This window comes from Pseudorasbora parva, chromosome 1 (assembly GCF_024679245.1).
Source record: "Pseudorasbora parva isolate DD20220531a chromosome 1, ASM2467924v1, whole genome shotgun sequence".
Lineage (NCBI taxonomy): Eukaryota > Metazoa > Chordata > Actinopteri > Cypriniformes > Gobionidae > Pseudorasbora > Pseudorasbora parva.
In genome coordinates, this window is record NC_090172.1 from 56,232,095 (window position 1) to 56,245,742 (window position 13,648).

The 13,648-nt window shown below is 37.7% G+C and overlaps 1 protein-coding gene across 3 annotated transcripts in view; it reads right to left on the reverse strand.

Annotated features, from left to right (window-relative positions):
* dock11 (dedicator of cytokinesis 11) overlaps positions 1-13,648 on the reverse strand; it is a 128,550-nt gene that overhangs the window by 109,734 nt on the left and 5,168 nt on the right. For all 3 annotated transcript variants that reach the window (XM_067445448.1, XM_067445433.1, XM_067445442.1), the window contains exons 2-6: positions 7,386-7,502; positions 6,636-6,725; positions 6,397-6,479; positions 6,250-6,310; positions 2,752-2,847 (exon numbers count right to left, since the gene is read on the reverse strand). In XM_067445448.1, the coding sequence (XP_067301549.1) occupies positions 2,752-2,847; positions 6,250-6,310; positions 6,397-6,479; positions 6,636-6,725; positions 7,386-7,502 (447 nt within the window). The remainder of the gene's footprint in view (positions 1-2,751; positions 2,848-6,249; positions 6,311-6,396; positions 6,480-6,635; positions 6,726-7,385; positions 7,503-13,648) is intronic.

Below are 13,648 nucleotides of genomic sequence, written 5' to 3' on the forward strand. Positions count from 1 at the left end.
GTGGTGGGATTTCTTTTAAATACTATTTTCATTTAAGGGGCTACGTGTTTCAAAAGTTGTCAATAATAATAAATGATAATAAAAACTAAAACTTGTTGCTAAGAGGACCGGAGCTAAGGAGTTTGGGAAGTGATATCTAAATATAAATGCCACTCTGAACGAGACAGAAATATCCTCCTGAGACCCACAATAGAGGTTTTGCCTCTGTAGAGGACATTATATTTTAGCACATTTCTCTAACAACATACACAGTTTTAAGTCTGGATATTCTTATTATAAGACATTCTTATGAAAATATTATTAGATGTCTTTTTACATCAAAACACATCAATATGCAAATTAGATACAGTGTATAGATGCATTGCTTAGAATGGGAATGCCATGTTTTCGCACATATTGCATAAAGTAAAATGGTATGTTTATTATGTATAGATTGGTGAATGAAAAAAAATCCCATTGTTTGTCTATTCATGTCTTTTTATTTTCTTGATAAACGGGTTCTGGTGTCCGCTATAGAGCAGAGGATATAACATAGGAATTAAAAAATATATATCAGTTTGTTTTTTATGTTTCAAACAATGTAATGACCGGGGGAAAAAATCTAAATTCACAAAACCGTGAAGGTGTTAAAATACTAGTAATGCATTAAAACAAATGTAAAGGCAGACTCTAATAGATTAATAGACAATTTGAAGCAAAATATTATTGATATTACAATTATTGGTAAAAGTGATGACTTATACTGTAAATAAATAAATCTAAATAATACTATTAGTACAGTTTCTAATATTAAAACGTACAGTCTTACAGACTAGTTTGAAGTTTTTGGGCCCTATCATACAATGCGACGCCAGGTGCGACGCAAGTGTTTTTTTGCTAGCTTTAGCCCGACGCAGTTATTATTTGCATGTCCTGTGCCACGTTGTTTAAATAGCAAATGCACGCGCGCCCATCTGTTCACCCATGGGTGTGCTGGTCTGAAAACAAGGTGTGTTCAAGCAAATTGTCGACATTTTGCTATTGTGAGGCAACTAAAAACGACTGCGCCATTGACCAACAAAAACCTGCTCTGAAGCCAATAACGCAATATTTTTTGTGTTATTTAAAGGGCGCATTAGTCATATGCAACTATATGTGGGTGCACGACGCGTGTAAACTCTGCTTATTACACACACAGGGATGCGCAGCAGCACACAAACATTGTTAAATATTAAAAATAAAAGGATTCCTCTCTGGAGAAGTGTTCAGTCTTTCTGCTAACAAATTCCACCATGTAAAGAGCGAATCTGCCATGGAGCAAGCGCAATTAGCTTTTAAAGGGAATGGGAGATGAGACTCTGATTGGTTTATTGCACGTTACGCCCAAAATACACCCATGACCCATTAAGAGACTAGAGACAACCCTTCTGCCATGTTATGCAGTTTTTTTCCGATGTTAAACTAGCAAAAGTGGATTCAGACACACACTAAAGGGGGTCGCACACCGGACGCGGAGCTCGGCGGCGCTCGGCGGCGCGCCACGTCTTTAAAATTCGAACACATTGTTTTCAAGCAGTGTACGCACACCGGTGGCGGCATTCGGCGCCTGTCCGCGGCGACTCAGGAAGTTGTTCTAAATCCTGCCGCGCCACAGAGCGCCATTTCAAGGCTTTATATTAAAAGTATATTATCGTTAAGGTATACTGATTTCAACCTTTGCTACAAGACACATTTGTTTTACATTCTGAGTTCAACAGCTTGAATAAAGTCTAAACATATTTTGGGGAAATGTATAATAAACGTAGCCTTTTAAAATGTGCGCGTCTGGTGTGCGATACCTGAGACGCTGCGTGGCGCGCCGCCGAGCGCCGCCGAGCTCCGCGTCCGGTGTGCGACCCCCTTAAGTGCACCTGCGCCATGAGCTTCAGACCATGCCCTCAGATCGTTACAATAGGGCCCTTTATGTACATAAGGATTTTGTACAATTATAATTATAATAGAGGATTTTGAAACGTTATCTTTTTTTTAACCCGACTGAGCCTGTTTTTTTTCTCTATTCTGGCCCTGAAGGAGTTTTGGTTCCTTCCTTGCCACCATTGCCTTTGGCTTTTGGCTTGCTCAGTTGGGGACACCTAAATTTCAGCTATTTTACCGATCTGCCCGCATTGGACACTATGTGATGATTGAGGTTGGCTGGGTGGCATCGGCATTTTCGCGAAAACAGGTTCTGTTGCATTGTCTTCCTGTTGACGCTGTGGAGATGCTTTGAAACAATTGGACTTGTGGAAAGCGCTATATAAATAAAGGTGATTTGATTTGATTTGATAAAGACAGGGTGCTTCTCATCCCGGTTTGAAGTTCTGCAACAACAACAAAAATTATGACTGGCTAGATTGCCTCTACATTACACTGAAATCCGATCACAATGCTTCCTTAACTACCTCTGTACCAGAACACACAGATTGGATAACATTCCGATCACGAACGCGTTTACACTCGTCTGCTCAGTGTGTATGTGGCCAGCTTCCGGATATACTTGCTAGATATCATTTAGGTTTACTCTGGGGAGAGTGCTGCACTTATCTAATGTGTGTTTGAGCATAAACATTAGTGCATGTAATTGACATTTCAGATTTACTGAGAAAACAAAATACCTTATAGATCTATGCCATCCAACAGTGGCTCCTCGATCTGTATTGATCAGCAGTATACTAAGTAGCAATGACTGCTACAGTTTTACTGATGTCTTTTATAAAAGATGTGCCGACTAACCTTCATAGAGACAGAAAGGCTGCTGTTGATGTTGGCCTTCTGCAGCCAGCCCTGCTTCATTACTCCTCCTCTCTGAGAGCAAAGAGATGACGAATCCTGAAACACACCGACAGAGTAAGAACTAAGAAAACAGATAAACTGAATGCAAAGACTCATATCAATGAATGTCTATAACCGCTACCTACCTTAAAACTGCTGTGTGATCTGCATTTACAAACTTGATGCAAATAAGTTACCCTTGCACAGTAACTCAACATCACACACACATTAACTATACAATAATCATTAAAGCGCATATAATGGTAATATTAATGCATTAATGAAAGATACAATGTAGTATGACTTTTGACTTGGTCTGCTTAGTGTGTGTGTCTGTGCTCATTTAATTGAAGTGGACTGGCGTCCTTTATGAATGTGCTTTTCTCTAGCTCTCCACTGTAATATAATTGTCCAAATGCCCTTCTCCCCTCTTCCCTCCAGCATTTCTCATTCCCTCTCTCTCTTTCTGCTCCTTACAGCCCCTCTGAGACTGATCAATTGCTTGCACCATGTTTCCCTTCTGAGTCACTCAGCTAATTGATTAAATTAAATGGACATGACAGAGCCAACATGATATATACACCACCAGAAAGTTCAAAAGTTTGGGTTCAGTAAGATTGTGTAATTTTTTTGAAAGAAGTCACTTATACCCACCAAGTCATATTGTGAAATATCATTATCATTTTCACAATTGAAAAAAAAGTATAATATATATTTAAAATGTAATTTATTCCTGTGTTTGCACAGTTGAATTTTCAGCATCATTACTCCAGTCTTCAGTGTCACATGATCCTTCAGAAATCATTTTAATATGATGATTTGATGCTCAAGAAACTTTTATTATTATTATCATCAATGTTGTGCAGCTTAATATATTTGTGCAAACAGTTATACATTTTTGTAACCTTATAAATGGATTTAAGAAAATTAATTAATAATTTGTTTATTTAAAAAATACTTAACTGGCTCCAAGCTTTTGAATGTTAGTATAAATAGACAAAGTTATATATGTGACCCTGGATTACAAAACCAGTCATACGTCACACGGGTATATTTGTGGCAATAGCCAACAACACATTGTATGGGTCAAAATGATCCATTTTTCTTTAATGCCAAAAATCATAAGCATATTAAGTAAAGATGATTTTCCATAGGGGAAGTTTGCAAATTTCATACCGTAAATATATCTAAAATATATTATTATTAGAAATATGCCTTGCTAAGGACTTTATTTGTACAACTGTAAAGGTGATTTTCTCAATATTTCGATTTTTTTACACCCTCAGATTTCAGATTTTCAAATAGTTGTATCTCGGCCAAATTGTCCAATCCTGACAAACCATACATTAATGGAAAGCTTATTTATTTAGCTTTCAGGTGATGTATAAATCTCAATTTCAAAAAAAATGTACCCTTATGACTGGTTTTATAGTCCAGGGTCACATGTGAGGTACTATGACAGTGATATAATTTCATTGTTAATTTAAGGATGAAGTCACGTAAATACACCAATCATTGAGGCCTGGGCTGCAACAGGTTATTTCATTAGAAATAATAAAATAAATACTGTATATATCTTTTGTGGGCCAGATTTACTAACAGCTTGCTCCAGCGTTAATAACATACTGTCAGGATTTACTAAAGACACACAGTGGAAGATTAGCGCTGAAAGGCGAGGACAGGGTCATTTTTGCGGCTGGTCTTATTGAATAGGCTTTTGTAGGATTTTTTCTTTCAGAAGCTAAATTAATGGGAGGAGAGTATTTAAATGAATCGTACAAGGTGATTGACTAAGGTTTGTGCTTGTCAGTCTACTGGTGTTTGTGCCATTATTTGATGCTTAAAAAAAGCATGTCTTAAACCAGATGCTAATTTGCGCTGCTCTTGGTAGATTGCATTGGACATTATGGAAAAGATCCGGCTGCGTCTTTGTTCTTTCATTTGCGCGTTGTCAGTCACATGCAGAACTTATTTTATATATATATATATATATATATATATATATATATATATATATATATATATATATATATATATATATATATATATATATATATATATATATATATATATATATATATATATATATATATATATATATATATATATATATATATTTGTCAGTAGGTTCTAATACTGTTTGGACCCAGATATTTGATAAAATATATTTTGTGTTCTGCAGAAGAAAGGAATGCATACAGGTTTGGAATGACAAATAGATGAGTATAGTTCAATTTTGCAACTGAATAAGATACTTAATTATTTCTCATATAATCCCCTTTATTACATTTTGGCTTCATTGAACTCTCAATAGCCCAAAAAAGTTATTTTCACATTGGTGTTTGGACAACACATTTAACTTACTCACCAATAAATTCAAGTGAACTGTACGAAACAGGCAAGACTATCCATGGCACTACAGATGATGAGATTCTGGCTTTTTTAATCATGTTTGTTCATGTGTTTTTATGAAATTGCATTGTCCCCTTACAAATAAATGAATCTAAATGTCTAAATGTGCATACGCAGATTCAGACACACACACACACACACACACACACACACACACACACACACACACACACACAGGGTGGAGAAGCAATCTTTTTGCCTTGTAATCACCACTCCTTACATCTAATTTTATCAAGATCTGCTGGACACTTTAGTGTGTGTCTATTAATAGACCGTGAGGGTCAGGTTCCATGTAATGGGCCTCTCTGCTGACCGCCCAGCCATCATCTCTACATCAGATTATGACCTCACACAAACATCACAACATTTACAGTGCTGTCTGAGGAGAAGAACAATATCTATAATGTAAATAAGAGGTGTACTGGTGGGTGTGAGTACAGAAGTTAGGATTAACACCCTTGAGATCTTAAATAGTGACTGCAATAATCGATCAAGAAAACAGAATAAATGTGTGACTTTTTAAACCACAAAGCACTTCACAGAGCTTCTAATTCAGTACTATTCAACTATATACAATACTATTCAACTTATTTTTAATTTTTTTGATTGGATACAGTCTTTTTTTGGCAGTAACAAAGCTGTTTTGTTGGCCGACTTAGAAATGTGAATGTTTTTTTAGAACAGTGTCTTGGTATATGATTAAAATAAGGTCTGTGGTTAACATTACTTGAAGAGACATTCCTGTTTTGTGCTACGACACGTTACACACAGTGTGTACGTCAAACATGGATTTTGAAAATGCTGTTTTCTTTAAAAATGTATGTTACTTATAATTTATATAAAGGCTGTTTTATTATATTGACCTTGAAGTACTCTTTTGTTTTATCAGTGACAAAATGAACACAAAAAACCCATAAAAATAAAGAAAATGGTGGCCAATTTACAGTTTGATTCTGCACATAATTCAAAAGATAATGGGCATAATAAAAAAAGGTATTTAAAAACAAGGAAATGAAAAAAGGCAATGCAGCATTCTGTACTTCTTACCTCCTCCCCCTCATCCACCTCAAACACTTGGCTTGGAAGCTTTTCCGTCTTCATCCCTTTACTGCAAGACAGAAAAAGTAGCTTACGTAAAACTTTGCAAATAGCACAGCAAAATCTTTGGCAAAAAAAAAGCTAACTTTGACATACCAGGGCAGCGTCCGGAAATCTCCAGAGTAGGCCTCGTAATTATAGTTGATGACATGCCAGTTGCTGTTGTACATCTTAATACACTGCCAAAGAGCGAAAGTATTGCTCAAGCACTCAATTGCATGATCAGAAACACTTAAAAATATGAAAAACAGGAAAGTGTGATCTCATCTTTTAGTAGTCTGGACAGCTGCAGGCTCTCTCTTATTTTGGTATCGTGAGGCTCTGCGTAATCTTACCTCTTTGACGAACAGGCTTTTAGCTTCGTTCTCTGCATTTTGAGGAACTGAAGGAACAATAGTTCTCCTTTGACGATCAATCTGGGCCTCCTGGATGGATGGATGGATGGATGGATGGATGGATGGATGGATGGATGGAGGGACAGACAGTTAGATGGATCCAGACAGACAGAGAGAGAGAGAGAGAGAGAGAGAGAGAGAGAGAGAGAGAGAGAGAGAGAGAGAGAGAGAGAGAGAGAGACAGACAGACAGAATGACAGAGAGAGAGAGAGAGAGAGAGAGAGAGAGAGAGAGAGAGAGAGAGAGAGAGAGAGAGAGAGAGATAGATAGATAGATAGATAGATAGATAGATAGATAGATAGATAGATAGATAGATAGATAGATAGATAGATAGATAGATAGATAGATAGATAGATAGATAGATAGATAGATAGATAGATAGATAGATAGATAGACAGATAGATAGACAGATAGATAGACAGATAGATAGACAGATGGACAGACAGATGGACAGACAGACAGACAGACAGACAGACAGACAGACAGACAGACAGACAGACAGATAGATAGATTTATGTTGTTTAAATAGTACTTAATCTTATATTTTGTAATACTACCTATAAAATATTAGGCTTTACAAAGCCTAGACTGCCAAATTAGATTTGTAGGGTGCCTGCACAAGATTGAGGGCTAAGTTTGAAAACGAGCCAAACAAATAAACAGCAGGAAATGTGCTGGTGAAAGACTTACTGAAACATCATCAGCTGGCCACAGCAGCAGGTCTCTCTGCGGATCGCTGTGGATCTGAGCTTTCCTCTGGAAAACCACATTCTCATAGTCCAGCGGCTCGATGATCTTCGGCTGCTCCTGCAAACACACACGACGGATCAGTGAATCTGAACATACTACAGCATACTGTTATCATTCAGATTTGTTGAATGTTTAATGCGTGATTTGTTTATTCGGTTGTGCTTGTTAGTGTAGCTTACAGTGTAGTGTAGCTTGCCTCTCTACATCCTTCCACAAGGACTTCCGATTTCTTACTTTTAAAGCTTTTGAGTGTGGTTCAAAGCTTTTTCTCAAGTGCTTTCCCCTTTCAAGTTCCTTCTAAACAAGAATCATGTGTTTAAGCTTAAACACACACTACTGACTCAGCTGACAGGCCTGTGTCATGGTCAGATACTCGCTCAAAGAGCTTAGTCTGCAGGCAGGAGAGTGTTTGCACCAAAACAGACCATGTGGGATGGACAGAAGACACAGGACCAGATTATTCTGAACTATATCCCTGCGTCCCATACTATCCATCCTAAATAGTATGTGAGATTAGAATAAGTGTGTCCCAAAAAATATTATGTTTTAACTAAAGAGTAAGCCTAAACTAAAGTCCCTGGATGGTCTACTATTTCCTGTAGATTTTCAAAATGTGAATCCATGCACACTCTTAACGGCTAATATTTCCCACAACCCACTGCGCTTTGAAGGAGGATTCGGCTCAGAACTACAGACACAGTTGAAAAGTGTTAAAAACTACAAGCATGGCGGGGTGTGCACTACCGACGGTTAAATAGAGAGGTTTAGATAAAGGGATTTAACTAATAATCAGCATTTAACTTTATAAAAAATATTGATTTAATGTTATCCACATTATATTTCAGCTGCAACAGCATTGCGAGTTTTATAAAGATATGCTGGTTAACTTTTAAATGCATCATAATGCAAACAAACACGTGAGGAGAGTTCTCCGCATTAAAAACCCACATCTGGTAGATCAACATGCTTCTTTTCTCTCCAATATGGTAAGAAATTGAATTAAATGAAATGTGGAGGATTTTTAACTGTGACAAGATGATTGACAAGCCAGTTTACAGTGACAGGATGCACGTAACTATGCGACAGAGCTGTCCGTTAAAGACACAATGAATGAATGAATGAATGAATGAATGAATGAATGAATGAATGAATGAATGAATGAATGAATGAATGAATGAATGAATGAATGAATGAATGAGGCATTTATATAGCGCTTTCATATTAACTGTACACCCAAAGCACTTCCCACTCATGTCAGGTCTCTCCTCAACCACCACCAGTTTGCAGCATCCACTTGGATGATGCGACGGCAGCCACAGTACAACGGCGCCAGTGCGCTCACCACACACCAGCGAAAGGTGGAGAGGAGAGAGGGTGATAATGACAATGTAATAATGTGAATGTCTTAAGGTTTGTCTACTATTTTATACTATTTCTTCACAAAAATAGTTTATACTTTTGGGGCAACGTAGGCAACTTGAGACGCAGCAAATGATTCATGATTCATTTAAAATATCTCACCTTTCATAACTTAATTCTATTGCACAACTTTAACCCATGCTGCACAATGCTTGGTACTGTGCAATTTATTTATCCTTCTGCTAAAGTTTCTGCCAGTTTGTTGGCAACACACTATGAGTGATCAGATATATAAACAGGAAGTTACGGTTTCATAACTTCAGTACTGAAGGTTTAGATTGAAAAAAAAAGGTCAGTTGGTGTCTTCGGTTCAAAGTTCGGGACTGGTTAAAAATCTGCTCATTGTTTCTCATGTTTAAAGCAGTTCAGCTTTGACAGGATCAGTGTGGCTTAAACCCATAATCACACGTCTTTTGTGAATAAAATCAAAGGGATAAAGGGAAACGAGTCCAAATTAAAGCAATTTCAACTAATCCTTTTTAGAAATCATCATGTGGAAACTTAGCTTGAATGCAGCTGCAGCCAGAAAATGTTTAAAGTGCCCCTATTATGCTTTTTTGGATATTCATGCAGTATACATAATATCACTGTTTGTTACTGTCAAAGGCCTGCAAAGTTTTAAAGATCAGAGGGCACTACAAATAAAGTTATTGTCTCCTAAAAGACAATCAAATCTGAACTGTCAAAAAGAGTCATCGGTTATTCTAGTCTCACTTCCTGTAACAAATATAACAGTGTAAAACATTTGCATAATGCAAGTCAAGGGTCTTCATTGGCTGCCCGTGAACAACGTCACTGTAGGTGTACATCCTTAAAAATAAAGCTGCCAGGAAAAAACAAAAATGGGTTTTCACAGTGATGCTATTGAAGAACCAATTTTGGTTTCCCAAAGAACCGTTCTCTGAAAGGCTCTTTAAAGAACCATTTTTTTCTAACCATTTTATCGTCTTTTTGCACTACAAAGAACCTTTTGTGCAATGGAAAGGTTCTTTGGATATTAAAGGTTCTTCATGGAACCATACACCCTGCCAAAGAACCATCTAAGAACCTTTATTTTTAAGACTGTAGCTGAGACTGGAAGAGTTTGGTTCGTGGTGCTGACATGTCGAGAAGAAGCTGTTTTCAACGCTGCGGATCTACATTGCATGCAGTTCAAAAGGACGAAGACTCGCACTGGAATTGATACAGTAAAACCGACACCATTGTTACAGTTTGTACTGTGTATAAAATGTAAAGGAAGATCTGGAGCTTAAATTCAGATATGGTATTAGGCGTTTCATTTCCAACAATAGACCCATCACAACAGACTGGGCCATCTGACCAATCAGAGTAGAGTAGACCAATGACAACAGACTGGGCCATCTGACCAATCCGAGTAGAGTAGACCAATGACAACAGACTGGGCCATCTGACCAATCAGAGTAGAGTAGACCAATGACAACAGACTGGGCCATCTGACCAATCAGAGTAGAGTAGACCAATGACAACAGACTGGGCCATCTGACCAATCAGAGTAGAGTAGACCAATGAAAACAGACTGGGCCATCTGACCAATCAGAGTAGAGTAGACCAATGAAAACAGACTGGGCCATCTGACCAATCAGAGTAGAGTAGACCAATGAAAACAGACTGGGCCATCTGACCAATCAGAGTAGAGTAGACCAATGACAACAGACTGGGCCATCTGACCAATCAGAGTAGAGTAGACCAATGACCACAGACTGGGCCATCTGACCAATCAGAGTAGAGTAGACCAATGACAACAGACTGGGCCATCTGACCAATCAGAGTAGAGTAGACCAATGAAAACAGACTGGGCCATCAGACCAATCAGAGTATAGTAGACCAATGACAACAGACTGGGCAATCTGACCAATCAGAGTAGAGTAGACCAATGACAACAGACTGGGCAATCTGACTAATTAGAGCAGAAGAATTTCTCAGAAAAGAGGGGTTAAGAGAGCCTGAATCTTCAAACTAACTTTTTTTTCAGAGAAATTAGATGAATGTTTATGTTTAGATGAACTAGCCATTGTACAAACTGATCAGGACTAATGTACACTACCAATCAAAAGCTTCAAAAACAGTAAAAACTGTTAAAATGCTAAATGTAAGTGTTGTCATAGGTCCTGACTATGGTACCAGGTCAGTAGTAAAGTTTTAAAAAATAGGATGATACCAGCATTTCCCTCTAGTTCACATGCTCAACATGTATGTCTGTGATTGGCTACAATGATTAACTCTTCAAAAACATGTTGTAAATGGACATCTTTTGACTCAGACACGATCATTGTAGACAATCACAGACATATATGTTGAGCATGTGAACCCAATGGCCAATCAGACGTGTTTAAAAATCCGTCGATCAACACCACTCAAAATGCTAGAGGGAAATGCTGGTATCGTTACTTTTTTTTGTTAAAAAGTATATTTAAAGGTATTTAAAATAACTTCTATTTAAATACATTTTAATATAGTAATTTATCCATGACAAAGCTCAAGATTCAGTGTCATTACTCCAATCTTCAGTGTCACATGATCCTTCAGAAATCATTTTCATTTGATTTGCTGCTCAAGAAAGATTTCTTATTAATATCATCAATGTTGAAAACAGTTGTGAGAATTATTTGAAAGTCAGAAAATACAGCATTTATTAGAAATAGAAATATTTTGCACCAAAGTCAAAGTCTTGACTGTCACTTTTCATCAATTTAATGCAACCTTGCTAAAGTATTTTCTTCTAAAAACAAAATATTTAGCTGACCCCAAACTTTTGAACAGTATTGAATACTCAAATTGCAATATTTTTTGAATGTTATTAACGGTCTTGTTTGAGAAGGGGAAATAACAGCACAAATATACCAAGGCAAAAACAGCCATATACGTCAATATCTCTTAAAAATACACATAAATGCTTCCTGTGTGTCTAAGCACATATGCATGAGCTGACAACCAATGCAAGTGTCACAGCAGCAACTTCCTGTCATGTGTCATACCACATAGAGGCAAAAAAACCACAGCCAGTCCAGCTCCTGCTGCAACAGAGCATGAGTTACAGCTAAGTTTTGTTGGCTTGTGGCCTCACTCTCTCTCGATGCCCTTTCAAACCAACCTAGCACCAACTTCCCCAACAGGAATCCTTACATATGCCCGAAATCCAAGTCCTGTCCCTAATCGTTCCAAGTGCAAGCCAGGCGTTAAAATCCCAGAGCCAAGGTTAAGCTACCCAACCGTGGTAGGACTAGCTTCCTATGGCCAAAAATAGCCCAACCTCTGCAAAAACAACCACAGGGCCTCAGATCATGTAAAAAAGGGCTATCAACGTCAACCCTGTTGAGGACAGAGAGGAACATAAGAAGAAGAAGAAGAAGAAGAATCACAGGCCATCAAACCACAGGCTGAGGTAAAAGGAAATGTGAGCCAGATTACTGCCCGCTCAAAAGCTCATGGGCGTTGGCGCCACACACGTTTCAGTCATGTTATTTCCGTATGCAAGAACGCAACATGAAAACGCGAAGGGTGACATAAAGCTGTACAGAAACTGTGACTTGAGCACGTCTACTGGGTGGTTAATGTACTTTCCAGATGTGAGTCTTTGGATAAGCAGACAAAAAGAGCTCCTAGCACAGCTGATGTGCATTAGGCCACTGTGTGTAAACACATTTGATCTCAACGGCCTCCGTCTGAACCTCTGAATTACTATTGCGAACACAGATCTGATCCTTTTCTGTATCTTTGCAAGGCTTTTGAAAAAATCTTATCTTTGTCTTGTAAATCTCATGGAGGACCACATGCTCTGTGGATCTGTGAGCATTTGAGGCCCACCATTTGAAAGCATCTTGAAATATTTATATGCAGCGAGTCCTGTCCCGCAAACATACTATAAAACATGGTGACTTAGTTTACCCGTAGTACTTTAATGTTCTGCAGCTTGGCCACAACTGTGCCATATTTAAAGTAGGCCTCTAAATAGAAAATATTTTGTAATTGTGATTAACCCTTTTGTGCGATTAATCACATACTTATCATGAAATTACGCATACATCATGTATCTTGTTTAAAGCGTTTCATCAACATTTGTTATATCCCTCAGATTGAAGGATAATTCTCACAAAACCATAATTTTCTGCAAGGAGTCAATCTCATAAATGTATGCACTAGGGATGCCACAATACTCAATATAATATTGAACCGTTCAGTACGGCATTCACGGTTCAATACACACTGGTGGATTTCACTTTTTCGGTTTTGCATTTAATTAATTATTTCCATTTCTCTCCATTTGAAATATTTCTCTCAGTTTATTTCGGCTCTGTTTGAGTGTGCCTGTGAGTCTACGCGCTGATATGAGCAAATATACAATCCTATGCACTAAAGTTAGGGGGTGTTAGCCGCGTTTTAAAGCCTTGCCGGTTAAACATTTTGCATTGAGCACGCGCACTAATAGTCTGTCAAACACACGTGATTACTAGACAGTCTTACTGCGCTAATACTGTCCAATACACACAAGGTTAACATAAATGCAGTCGGTTATGTCTAAAGTGAAAGTGTAATAGCGTGCGTCTATGAGAGGCGAGCAGGTCTTCAACTGACAGCAGCGCAGCCTGAACACGCTGTCCTTAAAGGGACAGTTCACCTCTAAAATGATTTTAATAAAATAAAAAAAACACACCTTTAATACAGTAGCTTTTAATCAGTTGTATAATGAAGGATTTAACTTTAGCCTACATTTTTTAATTCAAATTCATACTTAAATGCCACTGTAAATCTTTATATATATTTAT